At 37.9% G+C, this 14,292-nt stretch overlaps 1 protein-coding gene across 6 annotated transcripts in view; it reads right to left on the bottom strand.

Annotated features, from left to right (window-relative positions):
• Positions 1-556: 556 nt before the first annotated feature.
• Positions 557-14,292, bottom strand: part of pus10 (pseudouridine synthase 10) — a 48,018-nt gene continuing 34,282 nt past the window's right edge. For 4 of the 6 annotated variants that reach the window (XM_052011805.1, XM_052011806.1, XM_052011804.1 and 1 more), the window contains 9 exons: positions 13,226-13,311; positions 12,515-12,640; positions 11,550-11,606; positions 9,768-9,844; positions 9,632-9,687; positions 8,702-8,819; positions 7,076-7,218; positions 4,214-4,313; positions 610-1,633 (listed from right to left, as the gene is read on the bottom strand). In XM_052011805.1, the coding sequence (XP_051867765.1) occupies positions 1,595-1,633; positions 4,214-4,313; positions 7,076-7,218; positions 8,702-8,819; positions 9,632-9,687; positions 9,768-9,844; positions 11,550-11,606; positions 12,515-12,640; positions 13,226-13,311 (802 nt within the window). In that variant the 3' untranslated portion in view covers positions 610-1,594. Of the gene's footprint in view, positions 1,634-4,213; positions 4,314-7,075; positions 7,219-8,701; positions 8,820-9,631; positions 9,688-9,767; positions 9,845-11,549; positions 11,607-12,514; positions 12,641-13,225; positions 13,312-14,292 lie in introns of all 6 variants that reach the window. The other 2 variants (XM_052011808.1, XM_052011809.1) reach the window with 2 other exon arrangements.

The following is a 14,292-nucleotide window of genomic DNA, read 5'->3' as shown; positions in this document are numbered from 1 at the left end:
AAAAATATGGCAATGGTTATAAATTTATAAATTTAACTACTTGCAAAGTTATAAATTTAACACTACTGGAGGCTGAGATAACTCCTGATCACCTTGCTTTTGTGCAACTACATGAAATGGAAATATTCACTAGATAATGCAAAATAATTTCTTGCACCTATAATTCAAGGAGGAATTAAATTAGAGCATAAAATCTCAATGAACACTCAAACTTTGATCATTTGACTTGGTGCATAAATTTTACATTGCAACCTTAATATTTGTTGTGACCAGCTCATGTTAATTGTGCTTTTTTCACATTAGTGCAGAACCACATAGGAGACTGACAAAATTAGTCCCCAGCATATGTATTACAAGGAGAGGTCAGCAAGAGTGTAAGGTGGGGAAGTGTTGGCTGGTGTCTACAAAGCAGTTATTAGTGTGTCAATAAGTCCCTTGGTGAGTGAAATGTAAAACGCAGGATAATATTTGTATCAGATCATACTTTATGATGTGACAATGCAGGTTTATACTGTAACTACATTATTTGTAATGATTCAGTTCTTGGAGACTGTATATAAAAAAAATCTTTTTTAATCATAAAATAGGTACTGCATAGGGATTATCAAAACAATTTAATTTACTAATAAGACATGGTCAAGCTAAAAATCCAGCAAGGTTAGCTTACATTCTGCTTTCCAAAATTGAATTCTTTCATTAAATCGCTGCATAGCAAGTCAATGAAAACAAACCAACAGAATCTTCCTTCACAAAGTGAAATATTCTAAAATTTATACAATAGACACAGGAGCCATGTGCAATCTGAGACTGTACTTTGGTACTATTATGCCACACAGTAAAATGACATGTAGGTAAAGCAGTGCCAACTAAATGAGATGCTAGACTTAAAAAAAATTAAACAATGCCAGAATTCTTCTGTTTCACTTACATCTTTCTCCATGCCACCAATAACAGATGGTTTTGTTATTATCACTTATTATTCTGTGCAAAGTTGCTATTGCAAAATAGTTGTTACATTTCCCCAGGTCACATTTGCCAACATCTAAATGCTGGTGAAGTAGTTGGTTTGACAAGATTGGAAGATGCCATTTACATACTATCACTGTTTCATTTAAGAAGTTTGACCTACATCTACAGATGTTATAAATATCATTACAAGTTGATTTATGGTTCTACACATGATTGCAACAGGTAGTTTTACAACATTTTCACAAGTCCAAGAAATTGTATTATTTTGAGATAGGACGCCAAATTACCAGTTATTGTGCAAGGAGCACACAAGACCACTTTGCCTGAAATCGATGTATAAAAAATTTAAGATGGGCTAATTTATTTCAAATAAAAACAGGAAATGTTTAGCTTGGGCATCACCGACAGTGAAAGACCTGCCATCATATTTCAAATTGGTTGCTTACTTGTTCCAGAAGCTGCTGTAAATTTACTCTGCAACCAAATCATTAGGTATTATAAAGTTAAATTTTCTTTAAAAATTACCATCAAAACAAACCAGTTCCAATGATATAGTTGATGGGTTTTTTTTGGTTGTAGCTATAACTGGGCATGATCATTCAGCAATTGAATAAACTTGATTACTTCATTCATCCAATTTGGGAGGCCAGTCAACATCTACAGACTAAAGAAATGAAAGGTTAATGTGTTTTACCACAAACATAACAATAATTGCACAATGTGGTGACTACTACTAAAAGACTGTTAGCCTTTACTAATGATGCCAGAAATAAGTTCCCAAAGTAACTTTTTAAGAATGAAGTGTTGCCACACTATTAGGCTACCCAAATTCCCAAAGCAGATCTTGATCTGTCATCAGGGGTGTTACTGAGTAGAAAGCAGATTCTATTCTTTCAAAGAAAAAGCAAAAACCTCTCAAGGAACAGACATAACATGGGTTTCCTCCCTTGGTTGCATGAAAAAAGGACTGGTTCCTTCTTGGCAACTGGCAAGATGATGTGAGGGTCTGAAGCAAAGTACCTTTAATGTGCATGTAGTATGGACAAAATAAAACGCAAGACAGCAAGAGGACGAGTGAGTTAAATGTGACAATTCCAGCAAATGTATTAGCAAGATGAGAATGAGCAGCAGTAAGTTGATCATAAAGGCAGTAAGATGTGAAAAGTTAGCAGTTAACGAATGCAAGACAGAATAATGCAATGGAGTGACAGAGTGGTTTACAAGGATAGTCTAAACAAAAACAATAGGGCTCTTGTTAATAATGATAATTGTGTGAGGCCTATTGACTAATCATAATTCATCCATGCAGAAGGATCCTCCAGTCTTCATCCTCATCTCACTGAATCCAGTTGTACCTTAAATAAGCCATGGTTTTGCCTTCCATTGGTCTATAGAATTTCAGTCCACACACACATGAAGGGACAAACATTTTCCAGGCAACAGTCCAGAATTTAGATTTTTACCAGCTTGATTATGTATTATCTTGTCTTTTTCTCCAATGTTAATATTTTAGAGTTAGTTTTTTCCCCCATTCCCTTACTAACCTAATATATTTAACTACCTCCAAAACTTTTTTCCAATTCTTTTAGGATTACGTTTTTTTTTCCAATATCCCCATCTTAAAAAGCCACTATTTTGTTTGGATTTTGTCTTGCCTTATGGTTCTTCTCCTCTGCACTGTCTTTAAAGAATGAATTCCTCCTTGTTCAATCACTAGAAGTGGACGCAGTCCACGAGGTCTGACTTCACTTGATCATACCTTCCTGAGTCGTTTCCTACTATTTTATTTATGTAGTTTACTATTCTGTTGGTTGGTTTGGTTACTGCCCTTCACTGCCTGAACACATCAACTTTTGAGTCCACTAAGACTCTTTGATCTCTTTCGGCTGGTTCCACATCAATAGAACATTACAGTTTCCATCCTTTGTTCAATGCCTTTTGATTGTTTGAGTACACTATGCTGCAGGGCTAATCACAGTGCACTTGGGCTGTCACCCCCAAATCCAATAAATGACTATTTGTTGATTTATTATTACACAAATAATCAAGGCATTCTTTCTGCAGAAAGGAAACTAGACTGAAGGATATGTAGATATGGGTGTTCGTTTAACTCACACAATTAGCAGGAGATAGGGAGCAAGAGAAGACAAGAATGAGACAGAAAAGCTACAGGCAGTGTGTGCAATGGACAAGACATGACTACAGAAGGAAAATACTGTAGGCACAGGAAATCTGAGTTGACATTTGAGATTGTTGATCCAACACGTCAACTCAATTTCTCCAATGGTGCCATCTGATTGCTGAGTATTCCCAGCATTTTGTATTTTTGCAACATGGTTGCAATTTTTCTGACTGTAAACAGTAAGTTTTGACAGAAAAAGGGTTGCAGGCCTATTCTCTGATAGATAAAAGTGTTGCCAAAGTGACACTAAGTTGCATGTTTGTTACAAAACAGAAGACACAATTCAGGCAAACAATCTAGTACACTACCAAAAGTGTGCTGTTCATTCAAAGGTATCACCTTTCAGGAGGTATATTAAACTAAGAAAAGCTTCAGAAGGATCCTCTGCAGTTTTGCGCAATGTTCCTATGTTAATCTCATTGAAACACCAGATCCTGAGTGAGCCTGACAGGGTAGGTACTGTGAACACGTTTCCTTTAGTGCGGAAACCTAGAACTAGGGGCTGTCTTGGGATAAAGGGGCAGCCATTTTAGTCTGAGATGAGGAATTGCTTTTCTCAGAAGGTTGCAAGGTTATCTTTTCTAGAGAGTCAAAAGGTATCAAGGTCAAGATCGAAAGATTCTTGGGCTCAAGGGAAAATGCTGGGTTGTGGGGATCAGGTCGAATAGTAGAATTGTGGCCACAGATCAGATCAGCCATGATACTGAACGGCAGGTTGAGGGGTCCCGTGGCCCACTCCTGCTCTAATGTAAGAACAATCTCAGATTAACTAGTCGCTCGTCTCACTTACCGTTCACACATTAGCTACCACGCTTCCTATATACACACAACTACAATTTCCCAAGGACATAAGAGCTGTAATTCAAGATCTGCCTTGTAATGCTCAGCATCAGCAATTTGTAGCCAGGTGATCTGCATTTTGAAACATTAACCAAAATCTAGACTTCAAAACTATTCAAACTGCAAGCTGTTTCTTCTATGACAAAGAGCCCAACTCAAATAGTTCACAAGATCTTATCATTAACATACAATATAAATAAAAGTAATAGAAATTATTTTCACCTCCACATCGAGTTCAAGAATGTCTGTTGTCGTGTTCATTAGCATGCCTAGATTTGGCTTTGTACGTCCAAAATCTCCATGTACAAACTCTTTAACGTAACTATAAGATAGTTAAGAAAATAAATCTACTATTCAGAGGAATATGGTTAATAATAAGTACTTAATGTAATCGGCATGAAGCTTGCTTTCATAAAGTTTCAGTACAGCCAGATTTACCATTTATATCTAGTAAAATATCAAACAATTACAATATGTGAATATAATTTTTAGGTAGTTCAGGTTATTTAAAGAAATTTCACTGCAATTTGCACATTAGCTGAGGTTCTGTTTCATCTAGAACATAAAATAGATTATTTTCAAAGGAACCAGCCTTTCCAAGCTAGATATCAGCAGGGACAGATAATATACTAAGATGAGCCTAACAGGATAATCGAACCAAAAGAAAAGTACAAATCAGCTGTGTTCCCCGCCTAGAACCCGAAAAGCTTTGCCACTGCAGCTCTTTGTATTTAATTTGTTTTAGAATTCTAACTTTTTTTCCTCCTTTGGTGAGGAAGGGTGGTAGAGCCCTTTGCTATAGGAGGGGTATTTCTTACAGAGACCACTAATTTTACTGTGGTTTCTCTCAGGCCTGGGCATCATGAAACTCCTTGTAGAGAAGGTTCTTGTCTCCTCCAATGCACAGCTGACAGAGGATCAAAGTACCCATCAGCTTCTATCATGATCCTGCCTACTAAAGTGGCGCACTCCTTCCCCTGTTTATTGTGTGTTCCCAATGCATGGATTTGAGGTCCTCATTACCATTCCAAATGTTCCTTCTCCGCTTCAGTGGGCATGGGCCAGAGGTTCTCAGATGTCAGTAGGGAAATTTGCAATTTTCAAGCTTTGAGCACATCTTGAATCTTTTCCTCTTCCTGCCAGGCAATCTCTTCCAGTGACAGAGCTCGGCAGAGCGCCTATTTCAGGACTGGTGCTGGGAATGCAAACGATGTGGCTTGTCCACAGTGTGTGACTACAGCCAGTGTGTATGGCACACACTACAGCCATGGTGTACCAGTGGTAGAGGGAAAGAATGCTTAAGATGATGAATGGGATGCCAATTGAGTGGGCTGTTTTGTCCTGAATGGCATTGAGCTTTTTGGTTGTTTGTTGAAGCTGCACTCATCCAGTGAAGAGCGTTGCATTATGTGAACATATGAATTAGCTGCAGTAGACCACTCGGCCCTTGAGCCTGTTCAGTAAGGCCACGACCGATCTGATTGCAATCTCCACATTCCTATCTACCCCCAGTAACCTTTCCACCCCCCGTGCGTCAAGAATCTACCGACATCAGTCTTGATACAGTCGAAGATTCTGCTTCCTGACTTATGGTTTGTAGACAGAGAAGTTGCTTCAGGGTGTCGGGAGGCACGTCACTTGCCACGTGACACCCAGCCTGTGACCTGCTCGAAGCTGCAGTATTTGTGTGGTAGATCCAGGCCACCACAAATGTTGACGGCGGGAGAAGTGACAATAGTAAGGTCATTGTATGCCCCTACTTCTTAAAGATCAATGTCCAGCACTTTTGTGTCACTTGTCAGGCTATGCCTGAATGTTGCTGCGGTTATGCTGCGTTCAAAGGAACTGCTTCATTTCTGAGGAATTATCAATAGAATTGAGCATTGTACAATTATTAGAAAACAACCCAACTTCTCTCATTATAATGATGAAAAAGACGGTCAAGCCTAGGACACTGTCCTGAGGAACTCTTGAGTGATGTCTGGGGCAGGGATGATCACCATCCAACAATGACAACCTGATTCCTTTGTGTGAGACATGACTCCAACTATTGGAATGTTCTCTCCCTGACATCTACACACATCAATCAATCAGACTTGATCAGGCGTAACACACAAAAGTGCTGGAGGAACTCAGCAGGTCAGGCAGCATCTAGGCACTGCCTTGGAATGCAATTTCACTGGAATTCAGCTCTTTGGTCCATATTTGGATCAAAGCTGATGAAATATGGAACCAAACAGTCAAGCAAAATCCAAACTGGGCATTGGCCAGCAGGTTATTAAAGTGCTGGTTAAAAGTACTGCTGATTTTTAACCTGTCCAGTCAATGCCAGTGTTATAACTGCACTGGACCAGCTTGGCTGGAGGTGGGACTAATTCTGAACCACAAGCCTTTAGTGCTACAGCTGGAATGTTATTTGGTGTATTCAAAGATTTTCAGCCTTTATTTGATATCACATGCAGTGAAACAAACTGGCTGAAGACTACCTCGAGTGATGGTGGGGGGCTCACAAAGAAGCAGAGATGGATCAACCACTGGACACTCCTGGCTAAATATAGTTGGGAACGCTTCAGCCTTATCATCAGCAGTGCATGCTGGGCCATGTCATTGCTGAAGATCGGGATGTTCTTGGAGCATCCTGCTCCAATTAGCTGTTTAAATTGTACACTGTCATTCACAGGTTAATACAGCAGGACTGGAGATCTTTGATCTGATCTGTTGGTTATGGGATCACTTTGCTCTGTCTGTTGCAAGGTGTTTTGTTGTTTAGCTTCTATTACAGGTTCACCAGATTGGCACCTCAGTTTTAGGTGTACTAGTTCCAGCATGCCCTTCTACACTTCTCATTGAACCAAGGTAACTCTTCCATTACAATCAAGTCATTGGATTACAGATTGCAGTAGTGTACATTCCTGCTACTGTTGATGGTCCACAGTACCTCACACATGCCCACCTATAAACTGCCAGATCTGGTCTGATCAGTGAGACTAATACAGCAGTGAGTTATATGCTGACAGGAAAAAAGATCAGTTTTGAAAGTGTAGAGTCTTTTGCATTATTACTGTGCAAACAAAAAAAAGATACGATCCAGCCTGAGTCTTCAAATAAAGATGAAAATGATGTTGATCTACATACTCCACTTTCATGTTGTGTATTATCCGTGTTCTTACAGCCAGCGGTCTTCGGTGAAGAACTCTCAGTGGCGTCTTCTGGTCAATCTTTAGGTCCTATAGACATGCATTAATACATTAAACAGTCACATTTAATTACACATTCCCTTAAATTTCATAAATATATTTTGCAAAGATAAATCTTTCAAAAAATTGCTACATGTCACATCTTATAAACTGTTTTAATGCAAAACCCAGACCATTTAGGATAATCAACATTTGCAAGAAGCTGTCCTTTATAAAATGGCTTTGCAAAATTCACAAATACATATTAAAATTGAAAAGGTTAACAATTATTTGGTTTGTTAGATCAAGCCAATTTATCTTTCCATCACCACACAATTCAACTTAATTTGCATTCTGGGAATACATTTATACAGTTAAATTCACCATTTTTCCCTGATATTTTGACCACTGGCATTAAAGTTTCAGCCTGACTTGCTCCCATTTAATAATAACCTGAGTCCCTTGATACTTGATGGACTTATTTTGAAGTTATTATGTTCACAGCTTACCATTTGAAACAATAATATAAACACAGATCTCTTGCAAGGGAGTAAAGGTCAATGTGTGCACTTGAACTCTTTACAGAGATAACAAAATTCACTATCTACAAAGTAAAACAACAATATGAATCTCGTAGCAATTCAGAGATTGACAGATATCCATGATATGATATACCACCTCCATTGGTCACTTGTGTATTCTGTCACGTTTCCTAAACTGTACAGAATATGCCATGCATTTGAGATAGGATCTGACTAATTTCGTTTTTACAACAACTTGTCACAATCATACTAATAGACAACAGTACTGCATCCTACAATATAGGGGCAGGTGTCCTATGAAATCTCAAATGTTTATTTAATGTAACAAGTGGATATCTATTCTGGTTAACATTACATAAAGCTGTTCCACGTATCATTCTCTCAAATTGTTCATTCTGTTTCGTATTTTCCTGTTTGAATTTTCCTGTTTGAATACCATCTATCAGTTATCTTTCCAATTCTGATGGTATTATTTATTATTTCACTATATTACTTTGGAACTGTGCTCTTTAATAGCCACGTTTACTTCTTCAGTCAATGTAGAGCCTACTCCCTTTCCTAAACTGTGATTCCCCTTGACTAATCAGTGGGTTCTACAAGGGTCAATTTCAAATTCCTAATGAGAGTATATAAATAACACGTTAACATGTTTTCAGCATTACAATAAAAGCCCAGTTTTCCAACACTCCAATAACTGGCACTTCAGAGCTGGTAGCTGCACAGCATTAAGGGAGCCCCCTCTGATATAATGGAATAACTGAACATTGAATAATTGAACCTTTAGTGTATTGCCTTCCTTTCATGTACAGAGAGACCTTAGGACCTTCCCAGAAAAACAGCCCGACATTGGGAGATGAATTTAAAAATAAACATTAAAAAAAAGCTTGCTATTAGTGTGAAAACACTCAATTTCATACCAACATTAAGGCAAGGTCAATGCTGTCAGAGTTGATTGGCAATACATTTACCCTACTAGAGATGCAAAACTGTACCTTTATATTTTGGAGAAAATCTATATCATTTCTTTCTATAGCCTTCTCTGTCCAAATTAGGGCACTATATGATTTCGTCTTCTCTTCTTCACCTTCCTTCATATGTCCTATTGCTTCCCTAAACAAATATAATGGGAACAAGTTACTTGGTGATGTAATTAACAAAGGGAATAGATGCAAAGATATTGACCATGTGGAGGAACCACAGAACGAGGGAGTGTACACTCACAGATGCTCAAATGTAGCCAGATGGTCAATGATGTGATTAAAAGGATATACAGAATCTTTTTCTTTAACAGCCAAGTCTTAGAATACAAGAGCAGGGAGGTGATGCTAAAATTGTATACAACATTGGTACTACTGATTGACCAATACACAAAGTTCTGGTCAGTACCTTGCAGGAAAGATGCGATTTTACAGGAAAGATGCGATTTTACAGGAAAGGGCAGAGGAGAGATTTACAAGGAGGTTGCAAGGATTGGAAATGTGTGGCTATGAGGAAATGGATATATTACAGCTGTTTTCTTAAGAACAGGGAAGGCCGAGGGGAGATGAGGGAGGGGCCCAGAAAGGTGCAATGGAGAAATCTATTTCTCTCAGCAGAGAGGTGAGAAACTAGGGATATAGATTTAAAGTAATTGGTAGGATTAGAGGGGAGTAAAATAAATAAAAGTTTCTTTCACCCACAGAACAGTACGGGTCTAGAACTCATTGCCTAAAAGGATGATAAACCCCTCATTACATTTAAGAAGTACTTGGGCATGTGCTTGTAGAGCTGAAACCTGTAGGAGTATGGTCCAAGTGTTGAAGGTCGCAATTAAGCTGGGTAACTCTTTTTCAATTGGTTTCGACATGATGGGCTGAGTAGTCTCCTTCTGTGATTCTACTTCAGACTTATATCTGGATCCTGAGTTAAATGGATGTGCTTACCTGGTCACTATCTGTAAATCCCGAACTCGAATTTTATCAGTAGAGTTATTAATTTTCTGTAAAGAGCACAAAAAGTACACAGATAAGCAAACCAACTACAAAAGCTGAGGAAAATAATTTTCTTTACCTCAATCACCTGTTGAAGTTCTTTTATCTCTTGTTGAAGAAAGGATGTTCTACGTGGGTTAAGTAGCTCAATCGCAAAGGGTCTACCTACAAAAGTGCAAGGATTCAGTACTCTACCAGTTGTACTGGATGAAATATTTAAGTTATAAATTATTCCAATCACCAAATAATCCACAAGGAACAGTAAGTCAAAGTATTAGTGACATCAATCTTAGTTCAGTTGCGTCACCCATATCTCCTACTCCTTTGGGTACATAATCCAAGCCGACACTCCAACACTGCACTGAAGCAGCATTGCACTGTCAGAATTAGTCTCATTCAGATGAGATGCTAAATCGATGGCATAACCACATAGCAAAGGCCTGATACTCCTCTATTTGTGTAAGAACTGCAACATTTTCCTGCTGTCCTGGCTAACAATTAGCCCTCATTAAAATGGTCATTTACTATTTGTGGTTGTTTCCTTTGTCCAACTTGGCTGCTTTATTTATCTATAAAATACCAGGAAACAATACCTTAACCAATAATTCATTGGCTTATGAATTTCCAGAAATCATAAATATATTAATCAAAACTGTGTAAACCTCCTACAGTAGGTCAGTGGTAAACAAATATCCTTATTTCATAATACATGCTACAAGCAGCTCTTTGAAATAACTTTTAAAACATAGCATTCAGCTTCTTTCAGTTTTCATTTTATGAAAACATATTACATTTAAATCATAGGAACAGGAGTAGGCCGCTGTTCCTCAAGCACAAAATCTACTTCACGATTGTCTAAAAACTAAGCTACACTTCTGTTTCCTATCTCATCTCCATCTTGATTTGGTTTGTTCAAGGATGTCTCCTCCTTTAGCAATAGACCATGCGAGCTATTGCAAATGGATTTTTGTGGTTGATACTAACTATCTAATCATGCTTTGTAAAATAGTATAAAAATTAGCATGTTGTACGGTATAAAATATCACACATGCAAATTACCAAGAACCACCCTACAATAACATCAGCAAAACATTTGAGTTATGGAGCTTCTTTCCTCTGATTTGCTCAAGCACAGAGAGAAAAATGATCCACTGCTCAGTTAGTGTCTAATCTGTACCTCAACCTCATTTCCCTGCTTTTGACCCAGACCCTGGAGACATTTACCAACCCAAAATCTATTTCAATCTTGAAAATTTCAATTGAACCACTGCCTTTTGAGGGAGGGAGATCCAAATTTCCACTGGCCTATGTGGAAAAAGACTTCCCCCAATTTCAATCCTAAAAGGACCAACTCTAATTTTAAGATTCTTAGTTCTTCCTCTGGGGTCTCAGCCAGTGGAAACATTTTCTGTACCTCCTCCCTGTCAAATTCATTTACCATTTCAAATATCTAGGTTAGATCAACCTTCCACTTTTTAAATCTCAAGGAGTCACAAACCAAGATAATGCAACCTGTCCTCAAACTCCTGGTACTATTCCAGTGGGTAGATCCTAGTTTACAGAGCTGAGGAGCCCTAGGCTGAATGCTGAATTCCAAAACTGAAGCAACACTTCATCATCTCTTTAATTGCACCTTCCTGATAGAAAGGTCATTATTCTGTTGGTAATTTTCATCACATTTTGTAATGTAGAAGGTAAACATCAAACCCCTTTATTTCTAACTTTTCCTGACAAAAGCACAGACATATCTCGTGCTATTTATACAAATTTTTTTTTGTATTTTTAGCCTTAATCGATTGCTGTTTAATGCAAAACTTGCACAGACTGCAGTTAATACAAAGTATATCACACAAAGCCAAAACATATTTACCATTTCCCAAAGCTCTGACATCGACATCTTCCCTTCCCGAAGATGAAAAATTTAAATCTGCAGGAACAGAAGTTTTTCAAAATCCCTTTATTTTCAAGAAAAAGTTTAATAAGCCAAGTTATAAAGAGCATAATTATTAACCCATAACATTAATGGAACAGGGAATCAAATAAAATTAAGAAAAGATAAAACTAAAACAATAACCTATTGATAAATAAAAGCATTAAACTAAAGCAAAACAATTTTTAAAAATTTTTACATCTCCTTTCCCTCCTAATTCACAGGACTAGAATTCTCATTGAAGTTAACAGGGTTTTGGATTCCACATTCAATGTAGAGTCCAACACCAGAGCACAGTGGCAGATTTGGACGCCTGAATCTGCATGTCCCAGACTTGCAGCACGTGTATGCAAACCTGGGACCTACTTCAGTCTGAATGGTTTAATGCCAGAAGTCCTGTTTAGATCCACCAGCTTCAGCAACCCATTTGTTCGGTTCCTCGAATGCTCCAGGCAAAAACCATACACATAAAAAAAACTTCAAATTGCAGGATTGCCATCATAGAGCTTAATAGAGTTCTTTGATTAGAAGAAAAGGCAGTCTTACCAGACTGACATAAAACATGAGTAGGTGAAGTCCTACAGAGACTGCAGCAGAACCTCAGCTCTATGCTTTTGTAAACCTTAAGGTTTAGCTTGAATTCAATTATGCAGGGTTTGAGTTCAACTCTCCAGACTGACCGTGTGTCTACACAAGAACAATGTACTGCAAATAGAGAAAAATCAGACAGCCTGCCCTATCACAAACTTGGAATTAATAAGAAAATCAGCTATCATTGTGGTGTGTGGTGCATGTGGTCAAGTGTGTGCATGTGACTCTCTGCACGTCAGAGAGGGGGAATAATCTAAAAAGTTGAACCAGAAAACATGCATTGTTTAAGCATTTCACTTATTCAGGTAGCTTACTGTCCACTTCAAACATCTTCTTCAATGGCTCTCCTATAAGTTCTTCTACTGAGGACTCCATTTTTCTCTCTCCATCTATTACCCAAGGGGTCTGTGGCAGAGTTCTGGAGAACTTGTTATATCTGCCTGAGGAATAAAAAAACATGGAAATAAACCTTAATTTCCACTGCTCAAAGGTACAAGGTGTTTCAGAACAATAATAAACCATCACAGGTCAGACACGTTTGTTGTAATATGGAGCAAGTTGTTCCCAAATGACCTGGGGCTAATTTTGTGTGGATTTCAGATCAGTTACATGAAAGTGCAAGGGCCTTCAAGTTATAAAAGTATTTTCAGTATTATGACATGGATAAAGGTTATACCATTATCCTTCAAACAACAGAACACAGAGAAAAATGTATTTTCTGGTTACAGTACTAAGATTTCCAAGAAGATAGAATAAAAATGCTTCAAACTGGTTATGATTATGTACAAGGGCTTGTCAAAACTGCCTTGACTGTTTTCTGTGTCTCATTTAACATATAAAATATCAGGATTGAGTTGCATTTCAGCATCAGTTGAAATATTACATTCCTCCAACTTCCAAAAATCAAAAATGTATTACAAAAGTAACTAGAGAAGTCGACTTCCAATGTCCTCAATGTTTAAAACTAGTGATTTGCATATGACAGAAGGGAGGGGATTCAAGAAATAATTGCTGCAAGGTCCTACCTGCCACATAGACTGAATTGTGTGTGCAGTGAATTTCCTGAACAATACAGGAGCCTTTAGGTGCTTCAAACTGATAAGGAAACTGTCTGTCAAAAATAAAAATAATGAATTGGAGATCTTAAACACACAAAATTCAGGTGAACATTTCATTAAATCTACAGTTAAATCAATTTATCTCAATAAGCCACTTTTCAAAATTATTTCAAACATTAGCTTAGGAAGGTACCCAGGACTTGCACAGATTCAAATCAATCTTGATTCAATGCAAATAACTTACAATACATGCGTAAGCCATTTATTTTGTGAAACCAAATACAAAATTCATTCTATTTCTGTGACATTAGCATTAATATCCATATTGAAAGCTTCTCTAGGATTTCAGATCTTCAAAATCATTGTTTTTTTATTTTATTTTCACTGTTTAATTTCTTCATTTGTGTTGCTTGTGAGGAAATTAATTTTTTGCTGGCACAGATCCATAATCTGTTGTTCTGCTTCAGAGACTCCACACTATTGTTTTTCCTTCCTCCCTCCCTGCCCTGTCTGCTTTGCATCTATCCCTAGTTGTAGAACTGATAACTATGTTTTAAATTGTGGGCCTCCAGCATATTGCACTTGGCCATTCCTACGGATTGCAGGGGGGAAACGAATCCACCCAAGTCAAAGAAAGAACAAATGGAAGAGTGTGCCAAAGAGGTGCATTTTAAGGAGTGCTTTAAAAGGAGGAGTTGGAGAGAGGCATAAGAGCTCAGGGAGCTCCGGACAGAGTGAAGGCACAGGCATTAATGGTGGTATGAGGGAGGCATGGGGAGAAATGCACAGAGGATGAGAAGATGAAAAGAGAGTTTGAATGGTATGGATATTCATGGGCTGGGGTTGGTTTGGAGAGATAAAAGAGAAGTGTGTCAAGGGTTCTGGAGCTAAAGTAGGTCTACAATCGCAGGAATGATAAGTGACTGGGGCACGTATAGAATAAAGTTCAGGCAGCAATATTTTGGATGCCATAATTGATGAAGGATGGGGAACTACTGAAATATTTGGATTTGGAGAGGACATAAAAGCAGATG

Source organism: Pristis pectinata, chromosome 3, assembly GCF_009764475.1.
Source record: "Pristis pectinata isolate sPriPec2 chromosome 3, sPriPec2.1.pri, whole genome shotgun sequence".
Lineage (NCBI taxonomy): Eukaryota > Metazoa > Chordata > Chondrichthyes > Rhinopristiformes > Pristidae > Pristis > Pristis pectinata.
The sequence above is the reverse complement of the archived record's forward strand: the minus strand, read 5'-3'. Positions and strand labels throughout refer to the sequence as shown.